Source organism: Motacilla alba, chromosome 4A (genome assembly GCF_015832195.1).
Source record: "Motacilla alba alba isolate MOTALB_02 chromosome 4A, Motacilla_alba_V1.0_pri, whole genome shotgun sequence".
NCBI classification, from domain to species: Eukaryota; Metazoa; Chordata; class Aves; order Passeriformes; family Motacillidae; genus Motacilla; species Motacilla alba.
The window spans coordinates 8,705,113-8,732,474 of NC_052045.1; the positions used below are offsets into that span (position 1 = coordinate 8,705,113).

Here is a 27,362-nt window from a genome sequence, read left to right on the forward strand (position 1 = left end):
AATAATATGATGTAAAGTCACAGAAAATAGGAATTATGTTGACCTATATCAGAAGTCAGCCAAAAAGCTTCAGCTTTCAATCTGCTCCAATAAAGCTGAAACACTCCACTCCTAAGTGCATTTTCACTGTAGTCCCCAATTTCCCTAAAATTACAGATGTCATTTTGAATGGAAATACTATATCCAATGTGTCATCAGTGATACACATCCTAATTTCCTTCCTTATGTCTAAGCCCACACCATTATTCACACCTCTCTGCCTTTATATAATAGGGCAAGATTTTCAAGGTCACAACAAAAACAAATAATACATTCAAGAGCTCCAATTTTTAATAATTACTGTCTTGGCTTAAGTTTCAAACTTTCTTTCCTGAACCACAAGTACCAGAACAAACAAGTGTTTTAGAAACACCTGAAAGTTAGTTGATTTTCTCAGCAAACACACTCTGCAATAGGAGCCTGCAACAAGGGAGGAAGAGGCAGGTCCTGAAGGAGGTTCTTTACCAGGGACGACTTCACAGAGCAGTGCTGATGGCCACAGATCCACCCCCAGCATGAAGCCAAGGAAGCCTGCAGGATCACCTGGCTCCACTAAAGTGCTCCCACTCTCTGTTTTTATATCTCCTCTGCAGCCCACCTGAGGGATTTGACACAGGAAAATGCTTCAGGGAATCCCACAAAGAGGGGAGATCTGACCACTCTGTGTTCACCCTCCAGCTTCTTCTGACACTCACCTGAAGGATGACAGACGTGCTGCTGCTCAGCTCCAGGGGTACAGAGCCTGGGAATAACCCTGCCTTTGATACACGTTCCAGCACTTCTCCATTGATTATTAAATGTAACAGTCTCAGGGAATTTATTGCTCAAAATGAAATTGTGTCACTGGAAAAGAAATTCTGATGAGCTCTATTCAGTAGAATGGGATTATATTTCTGCATTTTATCAATAACTCAAGGACATCAATGATTGTATCTCACATTACACCTCTCCTTCCAAGCCCAACCATACATGTATTTTTCTGAACACGTAAGACAGCATAAGGGTGCATGAAGTGGCTCTGCACATTGATCCAAATAAGGCTCACAGAGTGCATCAAGAGGGCCAGTGAAACAAAACCATAATGTTTAAATTCAAGAACAAACAGCTCTCGCTGTCTTGTGAAAAATTTGATCTGCTATATTAACATCAGTCTTCACAAATAATGAGTCAATTCTATCTTCAACATACCAGAAAAGTAAATCTCAAATATTAAAAAATAAATAAAATCTTAAATCTGTGAAACAACTTTGCCCTCAAATTTTATGTATATTTGTACAGTGTGATGAAAGGACCTTCATTTCTTTAAATAAACATGAACATCTGGTTAGACTATACACTGAGGTGTCCTTGGACAAAGGTGTTTTAGGCTACTCGCTCATCTGAGGACAGAACTGCACTTCCTGGTACTGCTGAAAATCTAAGGGCAGCTACTGGGTGAGCACAGATGGAGCCCAGAGTGGCTCGAGTGCAGCTGAGCTGCAGAGTCCCAGCAGCTCAGGAGCAGCAAATGCTCTTTAGGTCAGAGCAGCAAATAGACACAAAAGTCTTTATAAACTTGGTTACCCAAGAGATGTGATTGGCACCTCGTGGGCTTGAGGCTCCTCAGGTATTCCATGTGTCATTTTACAGTGTTAAGTGGCTCTTCCTCTTCTTGTGCCCCCACTCCTCACTGGAAGGACAGCCAATAGTGTACACAACAGACTTGTGATATTCAAAGGCAAAAGCTCTACGCCTAAAACTAGTGCACAAAACCAAATATCTTCCCTTCTTTTCCTCTTCCATTTCTAGCTGACACAGTTTTCTATCTTCTACTGAAAAATAACAGAAATTAAAGAAGTTTTTCTCTATCCCATGTATCCTAGGACATAGAAGCACATTTTATGCACATGCTTATTTAGCCTCAAAAATTTTCAGAACACAGGACTGCTTTCCTTGTCCTTGCCTAAGGCATTCATAACACAACAAAACAGAGGGAAACATTTAATTTGCATGTTATTCCCTGCATCACTTTCAGTGTGCTGGGCAACCTTAATACAGTTTTCTCTCTTGCTGATTTTATGCCATCTGTAAAATGGGGATAACTATGAAGCAATGATTAGAAATAAAAAGCACTCATGAAATACCATGATAGCAGGTGTTTACTGAAAACATCAAAACAGTCCCACGAAACTTTAAAAAATGCTGCCCAGGTAACAAAGTACAACTAGAACATGGAAAGTCAAAAAAATAATACTACCATCATGTTTCAAGGCCTCTGCTATACAGCCCTAACAAACATTTGAACTGTGCACATGGTTACTGGAGGTCTAAACACCAGCACATCCCCCAGACACCCAAAGAGTGTCTGGTGTGTCTGAGTGCAAGAGTGACACCCAAAATACTGTACTTTAAAATATAAGAAAGTGATTTGGGAACTTCAGACTTTCCCTTTGTGATTTACTTCAGCTTGAAACAATTTAACTGTGTTCATTTATTTTATTCAAATAGAAAAGGTTTCCCTTCTGGGAAGGAATCTTGCTTTAATATTTAAGTAACAGCTCAATATTTTAATTGCTTAAATTATATATGAACTCATTTTAAATGTGTGCAATAGCTAAAAATTTGAATGCTTAACTAAGTTCAAAATTTAAACCTTGCCAAGTTGAGGTCACTAAAAAAACCCCAAACTTCTAGCAGATTATTTATTTCCCCTTCTTGTTCCTCTGTGTACATGTCCCTTCCTCCCCACCTGCACACAGACTGTATAAATGCTGCCAGCTGTCTTCCAGACAGGCCTGTCCAGCTGCAATGCCATTTTCTGTCCAGAGGAGAAGAAACTAAGGCTGAGACCTTGTAATGAGGTGCAACCAGAGTTGCAGAGCTGACTTGCTGGTAGCCCCCTGAGACCTGACTGAGCACAGGAGCCCAGCTCCTCGCTTCCCACTGATCCAAACAGAACAGATGGAGAGCAGCCATGAACCCGTGAGCAGACACAGCTGATGCAGGAGAGGCTGTACTTTCCTGCACTGATGACAGCTCAGAACAGCCGTGATTCTGACTTTGTTTGCTGGAGCCGTGAATAACTTAACATCTTCTGGGAAAAGTAAGAGATCAGCATGCACTGATGAGCGCTGCCAAGCTCCCGTCTCCTCTGCCTGCACAGTATTTGCAGGCAGCAAAAGTCAAAAGCCTCTTTTGCATCCCTCGTATCTGAGACACAGGAGAGCTCATGGCCATGAATTTTACATCAGGGTCAGAAGTCAGCTCTTCAGGCAGATGCAACTGCAAACTAAAGCAAATGGCAAGTGTGAGCACGCATCCAGCAGCTCCTCTGGTCCACTCCAGCAGGAGCAGTGGACTTCAGAGTTAGTCTCATCTACAATATCCCACTCCAGGCACAAATCCATGAGTTATCTCAAGTATAAACACCTCCACTTCTGTGTATGCCACAGTTACTGTGGCCAAAGTGGTCAGGCAACGCAGGAAGATTGATCTTCACAGAAGGGAGCAGACAGAAATCGTAGACACAAGCAGTGACAACTGCAGGAAAGTGAAGGTCTCTGAAACATCTATAGCAGACCAGAGTAAGTTAGCTGCGTGACATTTAAAAGGCACAAAATAGCAAGCCAATAGGTTTTAAATTAATGTGTTAAAAGGCATTGCAATATCAATGAGAATTTAAGACAATTTGGCTATGTCCATACACAGCAAGGCCCAGTGCCAAGTCAAGCCCTCTCTCTCCCAAGGCAATGGTGATAAAGCCAGATGCAGGTGGAGGATGAGAGATACACTTGCTCCTATGGCATGAATGCCTTTTGGATGCTCCCAAGATAAACGGGAGGAGAAGGAAGGCTGGAATCCCACAGCAAATCCACCTGACACAGGAAAGGAGACATGACTGTAGCTTGGGGGACATACCCATGATGTGGGACATAAGAAATCCTGTTGACTTCAGTTCAGCCTTGCTCAGCAAAAGCACTCTAGGGAGGGTTCAGCTAACAGTGAGGTGAAAGGTGGGTTCTACAACAGAGCACAGCTTGTACAGCTGGGGTGTGGTCACCCTGTGTGTGAGGCAGCCGTGCGTGGACGCCGCGAGGTGAGAAAGCTGCTTGGGCAAAGGACACGTGAGCAGGGACACCATGGTGGCAGGCAGCCAGTGCCTGCTTGTTTTGGTTCAGTTTAGAACATAAAAAGGCTTGATTTATTGCAGTAAACAATTTTCTTCAGAGCAAGGAAGAAGGAGGTCTGTCTTTGCTCCCCATTGCTGTGCCGTGCCAAACCTGAGCCAACTAAGCTGTGTTAACCTGCAGAAAGGCTCCTAAATGCCCTGCAGCCTCACAGAAACCTCGGGGATGTCTGCCCCTGCTCCTCCACACAAGGCTGGCACGCCCTTCAGAGCTCTAGCATGCTCAGACACGTATTTCAGCTCAGCAAATAATACAGCAAAAATAAACGTCATCAATTATTCACTAATGGAATTATGTCTAGTAAGTCAAACAGAATCTATAATCTGAAAAATCTTTTGCTTAAAAAATGCAATGATTTTAAATCGGTATTATATTCCCTGCCATGATTATTCAAACGCTGTATATACAAAGGCTTTGGAAAAAGAAGTCATTTAATCTGATTAAAAGGAAATCACCTGTCAGCTGGGAACTTAGCAACTCCCACATCTTCAATTCATTTGTATAACCTCCACCTGTGAAATACCCTTCCTAGGATATTGATAAAGCTGCAGTCCCCACATTTGCTGTTTGCTCAGTTTTACTTCTTAAAGCAAGTAAAAAGGATGAGCTGCAGTTTTCAAAAATGCTTCTCAATATTAAGAAATGCCTGTGAAACTTAAGTCAACATTAGACTCACACAGATGCTTGAGGCAAACTATTCTGTTCCCACCACAAACGGCAATCTTTACTCTGTAGACGTGACAGATTTCTTCTGGAGCATTGGGAAGTTGCTGCCTCTAAAGAAGAATCTGATGAGCATAATTAAATTAGCTTGCCCATTTAAATTATTTTGGCATCACATCTCAAGTGAGAAGCAGCCAAATTTGTCTTGCTACAAGTTTCTGTGTAATTTTTGCGGCATTGCAGGGTACTCTAAATCTATTTGTAGTCTTCATATGCATCCCTGCTTCTCTTTTCCAAATAGGAAATAGGGACTCCTAAATCTGTAACAAAGGGCAAGTAAAGGACATGAGAAAAATCTTTCAGCTCTGTTTTTCTATTCCCTTCCATGAGGATTGTTTCTTCAGCAAACTACAGTTCTATGCTTGCAGCTGGAGCTCCATTTCATCACCTTCTGTTTAACATCTTAGCTCTTCCACTCCTGACCTCTCTCAATGGCTCTTGCCTGTCCAGGCTCTGTTACTGCCTGCACTTGCTGTCTGGAGCTCTCATCCTCAACTTTCTCCCCTTGGGTTTCCATTCCTTGACTTTGTAGGAAAATTTCTGCACTGGCTTATGAAGATGCTTTCCTAGCCAAACCTTTCCTCTCTTTAAGGCAACTCCAGTTTCACCTTTAAAGCCCTTCTGGACATTCTGACCCACTCTTGACTGCCTTGGTTGAGTGATGCCTTTGAATCACCTGACAAAAACACCTCACCTTCTCCTTGCTCCTCTTCAAGTCAGCTCCCTTTAGATCCTCCCTACCCCTTAAACCAGATACATTCCATTATGTGATATTACACACATGCCAGTCAACTCCATAATTGCTCTTGTACTTGACACTAATCACAGTTCTGGCCATTCATGCAATAATTCCATGGATTGCTTAGAAAAAATGCCAGTCTACATAAGTCAGCAAAGACACCAATTTTGCTGGTTTATTGTTCTAGTAGCCCAAATCTGTCTTTTTCATCAGTGTCAGCACCTTCCATGCACTGCTTCACACTGCTCTACATAACTGTCTGCACAATTCCTCTTCCCCTTTTAAGGATGCTCACCAAGCACAGACATCCCCACACCAACAGCCAGCAAGACCCAAGACCACAACACCCATCCAGCCACTGCTGCAGAGATCCTGTCCACAGAGCATCCTTTGGGCCCTTCATCCACTCCCCCACCTCAGCTCTAATCTACAGCTAAAACACTATTCCTGCTTCCAGTTCACACTGCAGTGCAGCTGCACACAAAGAACCATCACATTCATTTCCCCTTTCCACTCTCCTTCATCAAGACATCAGTGGAAAAAAAAACAAAAAACAAACAACAAAACTCTGAACTCCAGCACCAGCCTGTTAGAGCTGCTGTCACCCTATGGAAAATATGCTGACATTGTTCCTTTGTGCATTTGCCTGTCTCCATCCACCACTGTCCCTGATCTTCCACTAAAACTATACCAACAGTTAAAGTTCAGAAGTGGCTGGACTATCTCTCCTCACAGCATATAACATTTAGTGAAGCCCCAAGCAAACAACAGTCCTTCAAACATAAAGACCTTTCAGAAAAGGAGTCAAATTATTAGTTTTACTCCAAGTGTTGATATCACAGGAACAGAAAATTATTTCAATGTACTGGAAAAAGCAAAAAAAGAGAAATCAATAGTTTGGTCCATGCAGCAACCAGAATGAGTACTGAAAGGGAAAGCTTCATGAAAACTGCATGATTATGTACTGCAAAGAAACTATAATTTTACTTTATGTGCATTTTTTCCTCTTCATCTTATTCTCAACACATACTGGCACAATCAAATGAAATTAAAAAGAACCACCTATTCACTAGTGGGTTATATTTAGCAAGAGGCAGTCTGACATATTAAAGCATTTTTCCCACCAGTACTGAACCTAAATTGACACTGTCAGCAGCTGCTATAACCACAAGAGCCAAAGTTCTGCAGAGTCAAAGAAAGCAGATTTTAAATATATAAATCTAATTAAAGGTAAACTAGCAGCTGAACAATGCTACAACCACCAGCATGTCACTTCTAGAGTTGTGTGCTCCTGGCAAAGGAATTGCACAGACCCTTGCCTGCAGCCAGGTGCTGCTGCCCCAGCGAACAGAGGCCGCTCAGGTACGCTGATTGTGGATCTCACAGAGGGTTTCCACCTCGGCCAGTGACAGCAGTTTTGAAGAACAGGAACACCATCACCCTTAGCAGAGTTTAGACCAAGACTGCACTGTGGCCAAACCCCAATATCCCTGACTGCCCTCACAGCACAAACTGGGCTCTGGGCACAACAACCACAACAAAAGGCTAGAGGGTGGTTCAGTTTAGCAACCTCCATTTACACTTTCCATCCCAGCAGAAAGAATTCAGCCCAGCATCTGGCAGTTCCCAGGCCAACACTTCCCAGCCTGGGACATGACATGTAATTCTTTTTAATAGACAGTCCAAAAATTTTCTCCTCTGTTCTCAAGAAATGCAGAAATTAAACTTAACACAAGCCACACCAACTGAAGCCAGTAATTTCTGTTTGTACCTGCAGTGCTGAAAAGACTCTGAAGAGCTTGAGGACAGCAGGATCAGTGGAAGCCCTCACACATGTAAGTACAGCACACGAACAGTGGGGAAAAACAACACGCCACCAAAAGTTCCACAGTGCAGCATTTACCCTTACACACCCCAGGCTGCAGCAGACTGACACCGCTGTGTAGCACTGCAGCTGACCTGCTTGTCTGCCCACGGTGTGCTAAACTCACAGCTTACTTGAGAAACACAAAGCCTCATGAAGCCACTCCTTTGAGAGGGCAGAGCTGCATGGAGTAGACATCACTTCAGGCTCCAGTACAGATAACCATTATCCAGAGGAGCTGTCTACCCTGGAAGGAGAGATTCTGATGCTTCTTTGAAGAGTTCTGTTACTACTAGAAGGTTTCAAAAGCAGATGTAAACATGAACCAACTCCTACTCTCTTTGACTGACAGAATAATCAGAGATTATCTACTCAGGAGAGCTCTTCCCAGTTAACTGTATACATGATCACGTATCAGACCAACATAACATTTTCAAAGATGACCTTTCAACATCCAAAAAAAATCATCCAGACCTGAAACTTACCACAGACCACATCCACAGTTAAGAAAATTCCTCAGCATGAGTAAAACACTGGATATTAGAACAATGCCACAATGCCAAAGTCATTATTACCTTAGTTGAAAGTCATTAATTCCTCCAGTTGAAGTTTCAACCTGATCAACATTTTCTTTTTTTCATTTTTTTAAAAAAAGAAAATATAAGGACACTTTCAAACAGCTTTCATTTACTAAGCAAATCATACCAGTTATGACTTTTCTTTTTTTTTTTTTTTTTTTTGGCAGAACAGAACAAGTAGTAAATACGCAAAACAAAATGCAGCCATCTAAAATGCTTGATTGCATGAGCATGACGTCCAGATCCAAAAGTAAAAATAATTTTCTGTGACTTACCAGAATTTCTTTTTGACACGAGCTTCAAATTCATGCTGACTACAGTACAGATCACAAGAACCAAGAAAACAAGAGGCTTCATCTTTCACTTTCTGTGGCAGCTGAAATGCAAACATAGTACAAAGTCTGAATCACAGCTTTTCACTACAACAAAGCAGCAGCTACAGTTAAACATTTCTCAAAGAGCCACAACAGGGCAATGGCTTAATGTAACAACTTCTCAGTTTATGTTTAGGCAAGAGTAGGAAAACATAACAGTTCAAAGTAACCATCTATGAACAGTTTACCTCTTCCTATGGCACAAAAGGGTTGGGTTTTTTTAAATGACACCTCAGAAACACCATTTTGCTCTCAAAGGGAAAAAAATCACAAGATGTTACAGTTCATTTGAAGTAGTATGGGTTTCATCTGGCAGATTTTTGTGTCTTGTTTATTTATTGTGTATGGTTTTTTTGCATGTTATGGGAAAACCCTGATGATCATAATTAGCATTGTCTCATACAAACAGGCCACACACTTTAAAAATTGCATTATTCAGGAAAAGAATAGGTCATTCATACAATCTCTCTTAGCAACCTTACTTCCCACTGGTGGCACTGTAAAAGCTCCTACAATGCCTACAATTAACACTATTCCAGAAGTTTCTCCTATACAATGAGATAAAGAAAGGTGAACAAAACTCAGAAATCAATGAATGCAGGTCTCGGGAGTCTCACCTGTGAAGTTTACTACTTACTTTATATTATGTACATTTAAAACAAGAAAAAGGAAAAATCTAGTCTAGAATTTTATTTTTAATTTTATATAATTACTGGATCTAATTTTGTTTTCATTTACAAGTACCAGGCCATTAGAGAAAAGACAGCAAAAGCAAACTGAGGCTCCTTCTCTGCACTTAAAAACAGGTAGAACAAATCTGAAGTCATCTAAGCCTATCTCTCTCAAAGAGAGATGCTAAGCATAGTTTTGAGGACTCTAGCTTACCATTAAGCTTGAAGTCATGGGCCTTTAAGTGACCTGATGCATTTAAACTTCAAGAATTCATCTTGGTATAAGATACAGACTTTAGATCAGGACCCTTATTATCAGATAAAGCTGGCAGCCATCTAAATGACTGTGAAGTTATTATTTGCACCAAAAGATTCAGCACACATTTTAGAGCAGTTTCAATTGAACAGAAATGCACAAACCTACCAGCATTAGCAGTCAAAACTGAGGCCAGTGAAACGGAATTCTCCCATAAATGCTGCAACACCTCTGCCCACCCAGCTCACTCAGAGGTCCCAAACCCTCAGCTCCAGGAGGAGCCCAGACCCCTCCAGCTCTCAGCATTTACCCAACATGACAAAGCAGCAAGAGGTTGCAATGTCCTGCTGTTCACTGAGGCTTTTTCAGTTTAATTTGAGTTTATTACATCAAATATTCTTCCCTTGTAATTTTGTTCCTGGCCTATCGTTGTGTGAAGAAAATCTAAGTAACCCTGTGTAATCTTTTACACTACAGGAATTGTGCTGCTATTCAATTATTTCAAAATTACCACTTTAAACTGAAGTTCTCTTCCTCTCACCTTACTGTACTACAATCTATAAACAAGCATTGGTTTTTTTTTCCCTCTCTGAATTCTATGGCACTTTATGCCTATTGATTCCTCACAGTACCAATGCTAAAGCATTTTCAAGAAAAAATACACACTGAAGGCTGTCTGACAGTGGTTAATGACAGAATTAGCATTCACTCTTCCTTGACCTCTCCTTGGAGTAACACAATCCTGAAACCAGTAAGGCCATCTTGACAAGAGAGCTTAAAAAAGTAATTGAACTAAATCTTTTGACAGATAATTGTAATGATGATGTTATGCTAGAATGATTTTCAAGTATAGCCTTGCAAATTAGTTTCTCCACTTTTCTCCCCTCAGTAATTACAGCTGAAATATGGAATTCCTGGGTCCTTTTTCATGTGGGTCTGCACATCTCCACCCCAAACAAGCTAGGCTACATTAAATACATTTAAAAATTCAAAGCAAGTTCTGCCAACCAATATTAATGCTAGGCAGAGCAGAAAATTCTTGGTTCTGTCAGCATTGATAGGAGCTGTACTGTTTGAAGCCCTATCCTCACCAAGGCAGTCAGTCTCTGTACCTCCACAAATCAGGAAAATAGAGCAGCAAAAGAGCAAGGAACCACAGCACCGCTCAGTCATTCATAATCAAGCCCAAAGCCTCAGCTTGTCACATCTGACACAACTCCACGGAGGCTGGCATGAAAAAACACATCAGAATCTGAGCTGTCACCTCCACCATGGTAGAGATTCCAGCAGGCACTAGGATAAGTCACACCAGAGTGACCAGTGGACCAGCTGGTGTCTGTCCTGGGACAGCAGCCAGCTACAGACAACCAGGCTGTTCAAACTGCCCTATCCAAGATGATTGTTTTTAAACATTCAGGTTAACAAAGGACACAAGACAAAAAATAAGCTGTATTTCCCCCAGAAACATCCAGCAGCCAGAAGAAGAAAGGTTGTATTAGTTCAAGACTAAGTTTCTAAATTTGCTCAGTAGATTTCTGGAGGTGCATGTGCCAAGACTCTCACCATGTCTCCCAACAGGATGGTCTCGACTCCCTCCTCAGGGCTACTCACTCACCTGTCAGGCAGTGGGATGGACCACAGACTCCAGCCAGCTCTGTGCCAGGTTTTTGGGAATAAATGTGTAGTGGATGCCTATGGTCTGATGAAGAACATGAACAAACTGTGCCACCTTGACGAAACACAGGACAGAATAAACCAGCCAGAGTTCAATGCCATTTCCCTGCAAGCAGGGGCTGATTTTGCCATTTGACAAAACTTTCCCCTCACAGGCACTGAGCAGCATTTCCCCGAGGAGCCACTTACTCTAATGCTGCAAACTCCAAGCAGGTGTGAGGAGGGCTCCCAGCTGTAACAAGAATGTAATACTCCCCTGGATATGCCTCACAGGAGGGGAACCGAGTTCACGCCATTCCCAGAAGACTGAAGACATCTTACTCCATAAAGACACAGAAATACCAATCACAGCCAACTTGCCCAAAATCATTGAGAGGAGGGAAGAGAGACACAGAATGCAGTGCTTGTTGACTGAGGTGAAAAATCAGTAGTCCAAGCCTTGTTGTGACCAGCCAGGTTGTATTTGAATCCAGGTAAGCAAAGGGAGGTTGCTGCTATCAGACAGAGAAGTGTAGGAGCAGCAAGGTGTGACAACTTAATTCTTCATCACTGCACTGCCAATAAGGTCTCTCCTTCCCTCTTCACCCATTTGTGCTACAGACCTGACTTCAGGCAGCTGTCACAGTGTCCTGTAGGCACCCAAAACTACAAGGGGACCAGGCTGCAATGCAGCACAAATTTTGTTCTTCTAACAAAAACCACCCTGACTCCCGTATCCTGCCTAACACACTTCATCTCTTTTGAAAAACTTATTTCTTCCACCCAAATCCTCAGGAAACAGAGCTTGGGAAATTGCTATGTTCCCGTTTCCTTCATGTACTGCCTGCTGTCTTTCCAGCACCCCTTCAGCTCATATGGCTTCTGGGACTCAAAGGAACTTCAAGTGACAAGGTTAGGAGGAGGCTCTTAGAAATGAGAAGAAAATCAGAGCATTAATATTTTCCACAAAATCCAGCACTGAGACTCCCAAGTTCACACTTTAAATATAATTTACCTTTGCTCTAATTTGTACCACAAGCTTTGTTCATGCAGTGCTCCTTTTTGAAAGAAAACAAGAAAGGAAAAGCAGTGCATGTGCACTCAGGCACACATCTGTGTACAGGCTGAGATTTGCTGACACACCACGAGGCTCTGTAGGTTCTGGTTTCTCCACAGAAGCTGTGATGCTGAAGGCACTCATTAAAAACAGCGACCCACCTCTTTAGTGATTTCCAATTGTCAGGTTTTGTTGCTCAGATAGCTCACAAAAATAAATTACCATTTTCACCACACACACAAAGGATGAAATGGCAACAGTAATTCTTTCATTGTTTTTACAGTAGGCTAGATGGTGAGTCCTGTTCATTTCTTTACAAACCATTTCCCCAGCCCACTTTTTAAGGCTTTAAATTTTAATATGAACTCACTCTCAGGTCTTCTCTTTTGCCAACATACCACATTGAGCTGTTTATTACTGAAAGATTTTCAGCCTATATAATATGTTGGTTGGAAGCAATCCACAATGGGTACCTGTCCCTTTTTGTTGATACCTCAAACATAAAGAAAAAATACTCAAGATCAGAGATGAGTGCTAGCTCAAATAATGCTAGCTCCTCAGCTCTACTTGATATGGGTCATGCAGTGTTCTTCGCTCTGCTGCTCAATGAACATCAAAGAATATTTCATTTTGCCTAATTCATTGTGCATCTTCACCATCATAACCAGCCACTTAAGTTGTCTAAATACACAAGGAGCATTAATTCTACAAGGCAGTGTGCATTCAGCATTTGTCTTGCAGGATTTAATTCTCCACTGGACCTCTCAGGTCCTTAACTAAACTCACATCTGCCTAATTCTCCTTGTTCAGGTGAAACTCAAAGAGAAATTTTAAAATGAGGAGTCCTAGGGTGATTTTATGATGATACTTTATTCCCTAATCATCAGCTTTATGCCCAGAAATAGCTGCTGTATCCTACAGAGGAACCAGGCAGCGGGGCTGGAGCATGGGAGCTCTGGGCTCTGTTCAAACTCTCTATCCAGTGCTCCGGGCAGCATGGCCCAGGGACCCTACAGTGTTCCTTTTGTCAGATTAACTTTTCCTAGATTGAGACCAGAAGTTTTTTTCCCTTCCCTTACTCCAGCCTAGAGGCTGTACCAGGAATCCTTTTGGCATCTTTTTGGTTTTGGCTGGGTTTTTTCCCTTGAACTGTTTTTGGCTTGGCTTGTTTTTCTTTTCGGCCCATCAGGGAGCCAGTGAGACCACTCAGAATCTGAGACCTTGGAGGGGCTGAACCAACACAAGAAAGGACAAAAAATCCACCAACTTCGGCTGCTGTGAGGAGGAGACCCATGCCAGAAATCCAACAGGTTCCCAGCTGCTGTGAACCCTTTTCTCCTCGCTTCCCAGAGACAAAGAAGGGCAGCCTCCATCTTTGCCTCTCAGCCACGTGGAGAGGTGGGGCTGAGATGGAAGGTTCCATTTTTTTTCCTGTGCTTTGCAGGTATCTTGCTTTGTTAATAAACAGGGTTTGTTTTTTTTTTTCACTTTCATCGCTTGGTATCCATTTCTTTCATTGGTAGAAGAAATGCCTTCAATAACTCCCCTTTCTCTTTAGGGGAGAAAATGCTCTGGAATGAGCATCTCCTAAAATTTGTCTCTAAAACAGAGACATGAGGGAAACATGGTATGCCTGCTCAACACAGTGCTTGTGTTACACAAATTGGAAATAAACAGCAGCAAAAAGACAACATCTAAACTGTCTGGGATTAATACTGACTCAGCAGTGTATCACCCACATGACAGTAATACAACAAGGAAAAAGCAAGGTCTTGTCCTGACAAAGCAAAGGGAACCCATAGCCAAATACTGACAAGGTTATAATACTTATATGTAATGACTCCCCTAAAGGCTGAATATCTGGGTGTAAAGGAATAAAAACCTAAAACTCACAGATCTTCTGTGATGTGAAAGGAATAAACTCAGAATCTTACCAGTTATTTCAGAAGAAACAGAAGAAACACCCTTTGGTGTAACATGCAGGTTTTGTTTGAAAATATTTTAATGCCTCCACTAAAAGGTTAAATATCTTCCAAATGGAAATGTGGAAGACAGCAAGTGCAGAATGTTAACGTTTCAAAAATAATCTTACAGTGTAACACAGAAACAAAATAATGGGCTTCAGTGCCAAGCACAAAAGAAAAATAGTGTGGATGGCAAACACCCCATTAATTTCCCCTATTAACATGTCTGGCTGCAGAGTGTAGAAGTGATTTTAGCTATGGTAAAGTGGCAGTCAGACTCCACACTGAGCAAACTGCGGGCTTGCCCTGTAGAGAAAACCCTGCATGCATTAACACAAGAACATTTTCTTACAAGAAATTTCTGATCCAATAGCTGCCTAAAATAGTGCTCATTTATGGGGAAAAAAAAAAAAAAAGCAGGAAACAGGAAAATCCCCTGAAATATTCTGAATATAGATAAAGATTACAATATCTATAGCATCAAACACTACAGAGAGTGATGAGCATACGATGTATGCACGCATCTAAATTGCTGCCAATTCAATAAAAACCTGAGCAGCCCATCTTAAAAGGTTTGTAAACCAGAAGAACTAGGACTACTCAGCACTGATTAGCAGATGGAGCTCTATCAGCTCACACCACACTCTGACCTCTATTCCCTAAGCAACTCACACAGAATTCCAGTTCATTATATCTTCAAACCAGATTTTAAATCCCTGAATCGTACTCACCCCTCATTGCAACAGCTCTTGCACTTGGAAACACAGAAAGCAACTGTAAGGAGGAACGAGAATGACAAAGGAATGGGAAAGTTAGCTACTGCTTTTTAAGCCTCATACCCAGCTGCACCATCAGTGATGTACTGATTCAGCACTACCCTGGATTCTAGAGAGAACTATTGTTCAGCCTTAACATTGCAATATTCTAACTACACATCCTAGGATAGATAGATATGTGGGTCCATATCACAGCTTTGAAGTTTGAGTGGTCCAGACCTTTTCCAGACATTCAAAGTGAAATACATGTTGTGGGAGGAGGATTACAGCTATACTGCAAGCCCTCATGGTTTATGAGGTCAGCATAATGGATCAATTAATTTACAGCCTTTTTTCCCTCTCTAGAGTAGAAGCTATTAATATTCCACATATATTTACTCCTGCAGATTGTGGTTTAATCAATACAGTACTTCAGGCAACATGAAGTACTGTACGAAATGTAAAGACTCTCAGAGCAAGAGTTTAAGTTTACAGAGTGGGGCTTAGCCTCTCACCACCTTGCAGAAGTACTTGAAAGCTTACAGAAAAGCCCACTGGGGGAAGAGAAGAAAAAGAACAATCTACACTTGGAAAGTTAAACATGTACACTAGCACTGAGGAAAGGGGAGATATTTAAAGAATCACCTTGAATCAGCCCAAGTCCTAGAATTGATGCAGTTACAGCAGGAAGTTCCCAGAGCAGAGCGAGGTGCAGGAGTAAGCACAGCCATCTGAGGGGAGAGAGGAGCCCCGGCCATGGGTGACCACTCATGCTTCTCAAAGCTGACAAGGTTGCTGGGCACTGTCCCAGGATGGCAAATGTCTTCTGGGCTGAGACAGGCTCAGAGACTACTCTCAGACCCAGCCCAGCCAGGCTGCCCTGGGCTGTGGAGAAGCCCTGCACGGGAGAAAAGGACTCTGACTCCTGCTATTCAGAGCTCTTGAGGGAAAAAAAACAAGTTGCTGTTAGGCTTCAGAGTCACTGATAGACCCCGTAAAGTCCAGAAAAACCATGGCTGCACTTGACTCCAGCTCTTCAGTTGCTGACACCAGAACAAACACCACCGCTCAGGTCAGGGCCGTTTTCTCCTGACTGCTCCAGACAGCCCTGCCAGCAATCACAGGTCCTCTCTACAGAGCCTCAACTACAAAAGTAGAAGACATTTCAGATTAAAAGAGATGAGAAGGGACCATTCTCACCCACACCAATTTCACTCCCTGCTCTCTGCTCTTATATCAATAAGGAAGTCTGTCCAATTCGCAGCTGCCTACGCCAGGGCATTATTAAGCCAAAAGATTAGATGCTTTGCTTCTTTCATACCCATTCTAACCCTGCTCCCCAAGCAGCTTTTGCAGAAAAGCTATTAAAAATGGAGAGAGACAGTTCAAAGGGAGGTCTCAGTCCTGAAAGATAGCATATTCCTCCTCTTCCCCCCCACCACTTCTCTCGTTCCCCTTGTGCTCCTCGAGGCTCGTTACAGAGGTGCTCAGTACAAACAGAACTAGATTTTAGACTGGGCTGCCATCTGCATGCTGAAATGTTCCCTGCTTTTACAGAGCCTTTAAAACAGGCCTCTTTCCATGACCACACAGCAGAGAGACTGCAGCTGTAACTGCCAGCCGTACTGACATTATCCCTGCTCTTACAAACACTCAGAGCTCTGCAGTATTAACAGAATAACAATATTTGCACTATTCACAGCAAGTCTGGTCCAAACTCACTCCTGCACGTTACTGAAACGGGCTGTGTGAGAATACAGTTCTGCATGTGATGTGCTTAGAAATACATTCCTTGATCTCATCCATGGCCACACGCTTTCCTAACTAATACATAATGCTCAAAGAAGACAGAATCAACAGCAAAAGATGACATCCCAGCTGTCAGGCTCCTTATAAAACACTCATCTACAGTTTTCCACTTAGAAAACAGTCCCAGAGAAGCCAGACATGGCACTTTGCTGTCAGCAGAGGCAAGTTGCTTTCACTGAACTCGGCAGTATCACTGCTCCTTAAAGTGATAAACATATTCTTGATGGGGATTTTTTTTTCCCCTTACATAACCAGAGACTGGACTTCACACATATGTATTGCCAGATTTGAGTGAAAATAAGAATATAATTAAGTAAGAAAAGAAACAACATCCCCCAGATTTTGAGAATCATGAGAAACTGCTTATAGAATGTTACTTTGACACATTTTATGGAAATCTTGAAAACAATGTTCTGATGCAGCCAAAATAACAGTAAAATACATATTTTATGTGCCCTGAAATTGCTTTGTCAAATAGACATCCTTGTTAATTAACTGTTACATAAAACAAAGAAAAGAGGGCTGGAAGGAACTCTCTGTAGTGCTTTTAGGGTGGAAAGGATTAGCCAAAATCCCTACAGAAGTTTCTTAACACAGTCTCTCTTTCTCACCAGCTTTGTTACTGAATATAACACATCCTTCAGCTCTCCACCAATTCCAAGAGGGTTTACCTGGATCTAGTACCAGATGCCAGAGGAAACCTTCACCATCAAAGCTAGCAAAAAGATTTTCCTTATTCTCAGCAAGGGCAAGATCTTTTCTCTCTGTTTTCTTTTCAAGGCTGTTTAAAGAAAGATTTATTTTTAGTTGGACATCCTGAAAAGCAAATTGCCTCTTAAAGTGCCTCTTTATTTTGTGATACACTTTAAATGTTCACTTTCCCTTCCAGCACTAAAAGAGCTCCTGATAAATAGCTCAGACTCTCATTTGTTTGAGGAAGGCTTAGAAATGAAGAGCAGACACAGTTTCCCATACAGCTCTTAAAGGCTGTTTAACAATTGTTCACAATTTAGCATCCCTTGATATTTTCAGCTTGAGCCTCAGTTTGAGGAGCAGGAATGTTTCAGAGAGTAGGAAAAGTCCATACACTATAAATGCTTGATTTGTACTCCTCACAGTGAGTACGACTTCTCAGCCTTTTCCCTCAGACACCCGGGGCAAGGCCACCTGCCCCAGCCATCCCTGGCCACTTCCCACCTCAGCCAGCAGGGATGACTAGCTGCACATGCTCCTTGGAACTTTCTTCCACCTCTGGTCCCACAAGGGCATCACAACCCAAGGCATAGGAAGTTTTGAATAGCCTCCCCCTTCCAAATGTCACATGGAAGACACTGTTCTCCAAAGCTTTAAGTGATTACTGTAACAAGTATTCTTCTCTGCCCAGGAAACAGCTGAGAACAGTCATGGAAAAAAAATCACTCTGCCTATGCAAACCAACCAAATTCCCTTACAGGCACATCCCATCCAGACAGCCTGGATGCTCCTGCCCTCTCCAAGCAGGAAGAGCATCCCAAAGGGTACAAGCCTCACATGCTGTCCCCATTCCCTCCTCCTGGCTCTCCAGCAGCCTATCTGCATCTCTGCTGGGCTCCTCACAGACACGCTGCCCCCAGCAGCTGCCTGACACCCCCAGACAAACCTAAACCCTCCACAGCTCAAGCTTATCCCACAGTGGCACAGCACAACACCCACGAGATCCTGAGACCAGCAGGAGTGCTCCTACCTGCCTCCCTTTCCACAGTCCTCTGCAGCCCCATCCAGGCTTAAGCCCCATCCAGGCTTAAGGCTGCCAAGTCCAGCTTCTTCTGAGGCCCAAGACTCCAGCCTCCATCAAACCAGGAACGTTCCTCCTCCTTCTCCCACACCACCAATTCCTGCCTGATTAGAAGTGATCTGTGCCACATGAACAGCCCTTCTGCTGAACTCACCTTCACCACACCAGCCCAGGAATCCCTCCTGACCCTTTCAGGCTCCTTTTTGATCTGACTTCTGTTTGGAGAGTGGTCAGTCCCATCCCTGCTAGTTTGCAACAGCTTCAGCTACTGCACTGCTTCAAAGTGCAGCCACCAGACTGGCAGCTCTGAAAATTAAAAGGTTTTCCATTGCTCTGTGAGGTACAGAGCAGTTCAGACAGCACTGGCTGATGCCATGCGTGCACTGAGGCTCCAGCAGTTGTGTGGCAGCCACTAAAACTGACGCATGCTGGCTAAGGGCATTAATGTGGCACACCTGGCCTTCCTTCCTCCCTTTTCCCTCCCATTTAACTGCTAAAGCATCAATCACCACACAAGTTGAAGACAAACCTCCAATGAGCTTCCAGGTACAGTGAAAGGAAAAAGGTGCTCTGCAGAGAACTCTTAAGCCTTACAAATGGAACATTCAAAGATTCATCTCTCTCTCCTGGGCTCTCCTGCAGCCCAAGTAGGTGGGTGAGTGTAAAGAAGTCTTGCTGTCAGCTAACAACGCTGAACGTTCCCAGCTGACCACCCCTCCCCAATACCCAGGAGCAAGCAAGAAGTGCATGCACACCCACAGGATATGCACTTTCCAGCCTTGGTCACCAGCTAGAAAGCTTTAGTTCAGGAGAGGATGGTCTCCCCTCGCAGACCGGGATCTGGAGCACGCTGGAGGTGCAAGCTGCTGCCTAGCAACACCGTCACTCTGCAGGGAGGTCGGCCCAAGCCCCGTCCTCCCACTGCAAGAGGTCTCCTGTGCCCAGAGAAACATCCTCAGAAGGATGCGATCCTCAGTAATTTCTCAGGAAGCCACCCCGCACATCGCCAGTTACAGCCCCTGATGGATCACGGGCTCACCCCCGAAGACCACTCCCTGTGCCTCGGTGACCTGCCACAACTCTCCCTTCGCATGCCATTACACCCCGCTGGCTCAGGGAGCCCAAAACCCAAATCCCGGCGTGCCCCACTGTCTCCTCTGCAGTCACTCTGTTGCAAAGCAAGCGCTTGTCTCGCTCTCAGCTTCCCCCGCACACTCACCTCCAGCCTCGGGTCTGGCAGGGGCAAAGCTTTTCAGACACCATGTCCCCACCAGGGCTGGCCCGTCCTGCCCCCGGAGGGAACCTCCTTCCCGAGCGCTACTCAGAAGCAGGGCAGGCATTCACCTGCTCTTACGGACACCACGGAAAGCCACGCAGCTGCAGAGGTTTAACCCTGATGAGAACCACCGTTCCCTTTCGGCACGGACGGGAGGCGTTTAGGGCGAATGAGAGCCCGTGTCGGGCGGGAATGCAACAGCCGCACGCTCACACAGCGCCTGGGCACCGCGAACTGCCCTTCCCGCTCCCACCACTAACAATCCCCCGAAAAACCTCAAATCCACCTGCACTCCGGTAGTAATATTGTAACGTCCACAAACCTTACACAGACGCTAAAAATATGTTATTGGTTTTTTTAAATAATCGGGGTAAAAACTCAGGGAGTATGTATCAGGGACTATAGACACTGCCGGGGAGCGCTACAAACTGCTGGCTCCTGCCACAATGGGTTTCCCCTCGCGGTACAAGCCCAAGTTTGAGCGTTAACCCAACAGGCACAGAAATTGCCAAAAGTACACAAACCTTACTACAACTCTGAGAAACCGCAGCTTACAGCATTTTCCACCAGAAACTTTGGATTCTTTGAATCCTAGCAGAGACAGCAGTCCAGGGACAGGCTCTCTGAAAACAGCGACTGAATCCAAGCCACTTCAGAAATGTTTGGTGCCCTTCAGCAGATTTCCATCGGACTCCAAAGGAAACCAGAGCAGCTTTATTGTCACGGAACTTTCAGAGGCAGAGGTTTCAAGTCCAACACTCACCACGGTAACTCAGAGCAGCCAAGCCTCCAAAGCACCGGCACCACTTCAACTCCACCGCGCTGCATCATCCCGAAAGGCAACTGCTCTAGCGGTTTTATTTTAAATCCCCGGCAGTAACACTTTTCCCGGGAAGCCCCACACGCGTTCGTGAGGCTGAGAGACTCTCGGTACCAACCGAGATTCGCCCCTCTTCGTGACAGAAAACATTCCCGGCGCTTCCAACAGCAGCAGGGCTCAGTCCGGGGAGCGGTGGAGCGGCCGCGCCGCTACGGACGGATCCGGCCCCGAGCATCCGCTCCGAGACAGCGGCACAGGGACAGAGAGCCGGAGCTGCGGCGGTCCCGGCCCGGAGCCCCGCGGGAGCGCCGCGGCACCAGCGCGACCCCGGGGTCCCTCCGCCCGCCCGGAGCTCCGGGAGGGATGGGGCAGTAGCCGCAGCTCTGTCCCGGACCGCGCGCGGCGGCAGGAGGAGGGACGAACTTTTCTTTTTCTGAGGGATTTTTTTTTTCTTTTTCTTTTTTAATAAAAAAGGCAACTGCCGCCAGAAGCGCCGCGCGCAGGACTCACCTCCACGGCAGCTCCCCTCTACGGCTCCATGCCGGCGGGCTGCGGGTGTCCCCGCGGAGCGGCGGCCGGCGGGGCGATCCCGGCCCGTGTTCGTGTCCGTGTCCCGGCCCGTGTCCGTGTCCGTGTCCCGGCCCGTGTCCGTGTCCCGGTCCGTGTCCGTGTCCGCGCGGCGCGGAGCGGGCCGGGACCCGCGGCCCCGCGCGCCAGGTGCGCCCGCCCGCCCCGCGCCGCGCGAGCAGCAGCTCCCCCTGGCGGGCGCGCCTCCACCCTGCAGCCCCGGCCCGGCCGCGGCCCCGGGACCGCCCCGCGGCACCGCCCGCACCGCGCCCGCGGGGGCAAGCCCCGCCACGGCCCCGCCGGGCACCCGCGGGAGCCCCAATGGCCAGGGACCCCGGCGGCCGCGCAGAAGATGTAGCCGAGAGCGGGATGGATGGAGTGGCAGCAAAAGGCTGAGAAGGGGTCGGTGCCTTACCGGGGTACCTGGCGTGGAGGGGAGCGGATGTAACCCTAACCCCGGGCAGAGCAGTAAAAGCAGCCTTGGGCTATGTCTGATTCCAAGGCAAAAGCTGTGGAAGAAGCCATGTTTTGGCAGTTCTGTGTTCCCCTTGGCATGCCTTTTGCAGCTGCAGTGTGCCTGGAGCTCTGGGCTTTGTGCTTTTCAGTACCCCAACCCCAGGCAGGGCAGTAGAGCCTGTGTAGGCAGAACTGTCCCTGCCGCGGGTCGTGCCCGGCAGCAGCGCACACTGGAGCGAGAGCTGCGGCTCTGCGAGGGTCGCAGGCGAACGCTGACACTTAGAGCATCACCAGGGCCCCTTCCCCCCTGCCCCAGGCAGTGCTGCCCTGGCCTTGGGCTCTCCGCAGGACTCACAGAGGTTTCACTGTGGGCAGCGGGACAGCTCGCCCCGGGGGTTACAGCATCTGTGCTCAACGGGGAAGCCACTTTCAAACCCGCTTCACATTTTCACACCATCATTAGCATGCATTTTATCAGACTGCCTTTAACTGGACCAGGCTAAGTTTCTCCTCCCTAACTCTGCTTCTGTCATGGCACATTCATGCTTTCCAAAGAATGGTAGTGTTATTTTTAGTTTCCCTGTGCTGCTTTTTATTCACTTTTACGTATCTTGGAATAGCTCCATGTAGACTATAATCTACTGTATTTTGCTCAGATTCAGAGGAGGATACAGTTCTTCCAGCTAACTAAGATACAGGAAGAAAAATCATGGGACAAATTTCTGTAAGTGGCACTTTAGGACTTTACAGTGCCACTGCTTGGCTTGACTGGTGCTTTGTAACAGGGCATGCCATATGCACAGGACCATTGAGAAGCTGCGAACACTGAGGAGCACAGCAGTGAGAATCTTACAACCTAAACACCAGCAGAAATGCATCTTCCTCAGGAGACCCTCACCAGTGAAATCAGCATCCCCTCAGCACCCTGCCCTCAAGCCACAGCAGATGAGAAAAGCCAGATCCTGCTCAGCTGCACACTGCTCACCTCAGCTATGCATCAGCATTAGCATCCTTTCAATTATTGTCCAAGTCAAGAAAACACTTGGCTCTGCTTCTGGGTCTTTATCACATATGCAGAGCTGACAATTAGAAACATTGTCTTGTTAGCTACAGACAAAGCAAATCTGACCTAGATACCACACAAGGATAACAAAAGTAGCAACATTCTTAGGCATTTCTCTGAGTACAACCATCCTTTAAAGCCTCTCTAGGCTCAAGGAGACAATGTTCAGCCACATTGACCTGCAAGGCCAAGAAAACCAAACACGGTGACTCTTCCCAGATGTGGGGAGGACTCAAACACACTCAAGGTATTCTTAATACAGTAAATGTGCAAAATTATTGTAGAGCAGGAATGTGACAAAAATCAAGAAGCATTTTACTGCCTGTATAATTCTTTTAAATAATTTGAAAGAGACAAAATGTTGCCAGGAGACCTCACTTGTCCAGGTGACACAGACTTCACCCAGACACTGATACCTTTGCTGCAATTCATAACCTCTGACACTTCAGCTACTCTTTCACTTCTCCTGGCATGATTACAATGTAAGAGTGCTATTTTTTTCACTATATATCAAGTCACTTACTAAAGTCACTTTTTAGTTGAATTAAAAGATTTAAAGCTTAGAAATAAAACATCCCATGAACTTTGAAACATACAGTTAGGTGAAGCTGTATTTATCAATATTTTGGAATTATACTTGAATTGTTAAAGTGTTATAACTAGACATTCTTCAGCATTTTATACCAAGTCAAAAAGCATAAATTATTACGGTCACTATATGGGTATATATATTATTCATTTAAAAAGTAGGGGAACATATTGCTGACTGATAATTTATTTTTTAAAGTCACTTTGTTTCCCTTATTCTGATGTTTTCTCAGCCTATTGTGGAAAATAAGGTAGGAAGGCAAAGAGGAATGTGGTATTCATGGAGTTGAATACGGAGCAGAAGAGATCAGCTGTAGGAGCTGCCTGCCATGCACCAAGCCTTACACTTGTTTCTGATGTACCACTAGAGAAGTAAAGAGACCTGCTTTGGCCTCTGTTTCTGACCCCTTTTGTTGTTGTTGTTGTTTTTTCATGTCTGGTAAAGCAGGTGGGACCGCAGCTAAGGCCTCCCAGGTGCACTGTGTTGTAGACACACTCAAAGAAGAGAGAGTTGACCTAAATAAAAATGGGAGAGAAAAGAATTATTCTCACTGTCACATCTGTCCATACTGGGAAGCAATGACCAAAAAGACCAGTGAACTTGAGCAATGCCAAGCAGTAAATCTGTGAAGAGCCAGGAACCAAATGCATAATTTCAAATTTAGTTTTCCAATCCTTGATTTACTAAATTTCTTCATTTTTTCTGCCAACCAAATTAGTTCATGAGGTGATATTCTAGGGCTTTAACTCAGTATCAGAGAATTCAAGGAAAAGGATTGTTTTCCACTGACTTCAGTTAGCTTTGAGAGAGTCAGGTAGACTTTCTTAATCAATTTTAATCAATCTATGTGTGGACTCACCCACATCCATTACAATCCGATTGTAGCCAAACGTCCTCATCAGCCAGCCACCAGCTGAGGCTGCTCTCCCAGCTGCTCTTTTTCCACCTCCCAAGGACTGATGGATCTGCTGCTTTTGTGTGTTGCACTCTGCTCCTCTTCAGTCAAATAGGAAAGGTTTGGTTTGACTTTACACAGCAGAAATTAAAGAGCTTTCCACATGAGCAGCCTCCAGCAGGGAGAAGGTCGTTTAGGGGACATGAATTGTCCTTATGAACCTTACCACTAACAGCTCCTTCCAGAAGGGACCATCCTCTATGCTATGGTCAGGAGAGCCCCAGCCTTGCCGTGAACCTCTGCTTCTGAGTCTACACAATTCTCACATCTTTCTTGCCTGAATGGGAGGATGACAGGATGAGAGGATTTACAGCTGTGTAGAGTGACATTTATTGACTTTATGTCTAGTCTTTCATATATAGCAGCACAGATTCGGGTCTGATCTTTGGGAAATGTGGCCACACATGAAAACTATGCATGTGTGAGTGTGTGTATGCACCTGCTCACAAGACACCCCGTGATGACCACCATAAGCAAGGAGAAATAAGGCTGAAAGCTGAGTCCATCTCTGGAAACACCATCAGCTCTTCCCAGCCATTAATTTTAGCAGTGGTGCAAAGCCAATAGATAACCCTGTTGCAGGTGGGCACAAGCATCCAGCCTGCCTCAGCCCAGGTGAAAGCTGCAGGGCTCCAGGACATCACCCAGGCTGCCTCCAGCATCTCCAGCCCCTGTGTGTCCTGCTGCCCTGGGCCCTGTGCTCTGCCAGCAGCACCCAGGTCCCTGGAGCAGGGAGAGGTGGAAGCACCGAGCCACGAGGAGGGGAGATGCTGATGCTGCAGCAGCAGAGCACAGAAGGGAGCTCATCACAGAGGGACTTGGCAGGGCTGCATTTACATGGGACAAAAGCCAAAGCAAAGAGTGTTGTTGTGAAGGGAGGAGAACATCAACAGCTGGATAACGCTGGATCAGCTACAGGAAGGAATAAGCTGACAAGGAAAGAATCCTGCCTGGCTGGTAGCAGCCTTGATTCTGATCACCACTCTTTGGGAGACAAACACAGAGCTGAGTGTAACATATTTCCCATTCAGCTCTGCAAAGAGGGATTGTTAATAGAGTGCCAATTCCCTTCAGTTGGAGGGACTCACAATAATGTCACTGCGGTTGACTGAAGTTGCACACATGGAGTATAAAGCAGCAGTAAATGCCAAGATTTCAAAATTCATTTTGCATCTGACATTCTCCTGGGTTATTTCAAGTGAAAGATAAATGCAGTATCCTCCAAGCAGTAATCTTATTTGATACCAACAACATACACAAGTAGTTAAGTTTGGAATAGGGTAACTTTCTCACTTTTATGCTTGCAAGCTGAAGATAAAATTATTAAGCATTTTGCATGTACAGAGTGTAAGAAGAGTAACTGCTCTGCATAGGTATATGGATGGGAAAATAAGAATTTCCTTCCCCAAAGGAAAACATGACAGCTTTACAGCACAGGTAACATCTTCCTGCACTAGTCATTATATTTCTGTAAAAGAGCAAAAAGATATAACATACTGACTATTTACCTGCTTTCTTGACTGGCCAATAGCAGAAAGGGAATCACTGTTTGGGATTAATTAAAATCAGACACAAATCCTAATTTTGCCTTAATCCAGCAAACAGCTTGCTAGGGAAACTGCTCAAATAGGGAGCCTTTTTTCATGTGCAGAATACTTTGTGGAGCGGAGATGTAAAATCCATGGATAGATAGTGGAAATAAGCTTCTATTTGCCTTAGGGAATTTCTCAGGCACGACTAAGACAAATGCTGCCTTTGCCTGTTTATTTCACATTTTGGTGGGAGAACCAATAATCAGCTAAAAAAGTCATGGGGAGGAGTAAAAGCACACACAAACTCTTGTACTGGTGATTTCTGTCCTCTGGATGGGATGCAGCCACACAATCAATTCAGCAGTTCTGAGACTTCTGGTGAATACCAACAACATCCTAAAGCACATCAGCACCTAGAAATATAAAAGTCCTCCATCAGCTCCTTGCTTCTCCTCCCTTCACCCCCTTTTCATTGTGCTGATCTGCCAGCACAACTGTGGTTGGCAGAGACAGAGCTACAGAGACAAAATGCAAGTTGTGCTTCTGCTAACCTCTTGTGGGATTGAGAGAAGCTAATCAATGTTGCATTCAGTGGTATTCCAGAGATAATTTTTGTTGGTATCTAATCATAATTGCAGAAATCCCACTGCAATACAGAGTTTGGCAAACTCATCTTGGAACAGCTCATTTGGTGCAAACTTAGAATATATTTTAACTTCAATTATGGGAAATTACTGAGACAATGACAAGCACGGTTGGTTTTAGATCCCACAAACTGAGGAAAAAGAGGTAAGTTACCTAAAATGATCTCATCACATTTTGTTCTCATAAAATGCAAATTTCTGCAAGTGAATGGTTTGAAAATCCTAGTTTAAACACCAAAAGAAAATAAAACCTAGAAATCAACAAACACTGATGTTGATTTATGTTTTTCTGTTACAGATTTCCCCTGTCCATTTTTTGCTGGTGCTTCTAGAAAAGAAGAAATTATACAGCACTTTTTTTTTTTTTTTTACTTCTTTGTGTTTGTAGCACAAAACAGAAGTTTTAAATCTGCTTGTAAAAATTGTCCTATTTTGCATTTCTGTTCTGCCCAGATTATCATATTTCAGGCTGCAGAACAGAGCAAATCATAAGTATGAAAGGAAGAGTACCACAAATGGTCTGAAACTCTGGACTGATGGCACAGAAGCCTAAATTGCTCTTCTGGACAGAAGTTACACGTATTTGGGATAGATTATATTTGGTTGAATAATGGATTTTCCAGGTCATGTGACAAAAGGAGAAGAAAAATGTTGTTTCAGATGAAAATGAAATGGAGTTTCAGGGCAGGGGAGGTAAGTGGTAAAAATAATAATGATCCACTTTAAGTTGTTTCACATCTCTGTTCACAGACAGATAAATTGTGCATTAAGCCTACACACCTCAATCCCATACTGAACAGGTGTCTCTTTTTGAAGTTGGCCAGCTCCATTACTAAAATGTAAAGCTCAAGGTTAAATTCTACAATCTGATTCTTTTGCTTCCCAAGAAGACAACTGGGTTTTGACTCAACCAGAAGCACCAGGCTGGCCCGTCATGTAGAAAAGGAGAATTTCCTGTTCCCATTTATGCCTCACAAGGGTCCTCCCTGGCCCTGCACACCCACAAGGGCTGCCAGGGAGTGCCAGGCAGGTGAAATG

The 27,362-nt window shown here is 44.5% G+C and overlaps 1 protein-coding gene across 3 annotated transcripts in view; it reads right to left on the bottom strand.

Annotated features, from left to right (window-relative positions):
* IL1RAPL2 (interleukin 1 receptor accessory protein like 2) overlaps positions 1-21,163 on the bottom strand; it is a 350,145-nt gene extending 328,982 nt beyond the window's left edge. Inside the window, exons 1-2 of one of the 3 annotated variants that reach the window (XM_038164451.1) lie at positions 21,029-21,163; positions 8,385-8,485 (exon numbers count right to left, since the gene is read on the bottom strand). In XM_038164451.1, the coding sequence (XP_038020379.1) occupies positions 8,385-8,466 (82 nt within the window). In that variant the 5' untranslated portion in view covers positions 8,467-8,485; positions 21,029-21,163. Of the gene's footprint in view, positions 1-8,384; positions 8,486-19,641; positions 20,440-20,461; positions 20,871-21,028 lie in introns of those variants that run through there. The other 2 variants (XM_038164453.1, XM_038164452.1) reach the window with 2 other exon arrangements.
* Between the last annotated feature and the right edge of the window lie 6,199 nt (positions 21,164-27,362).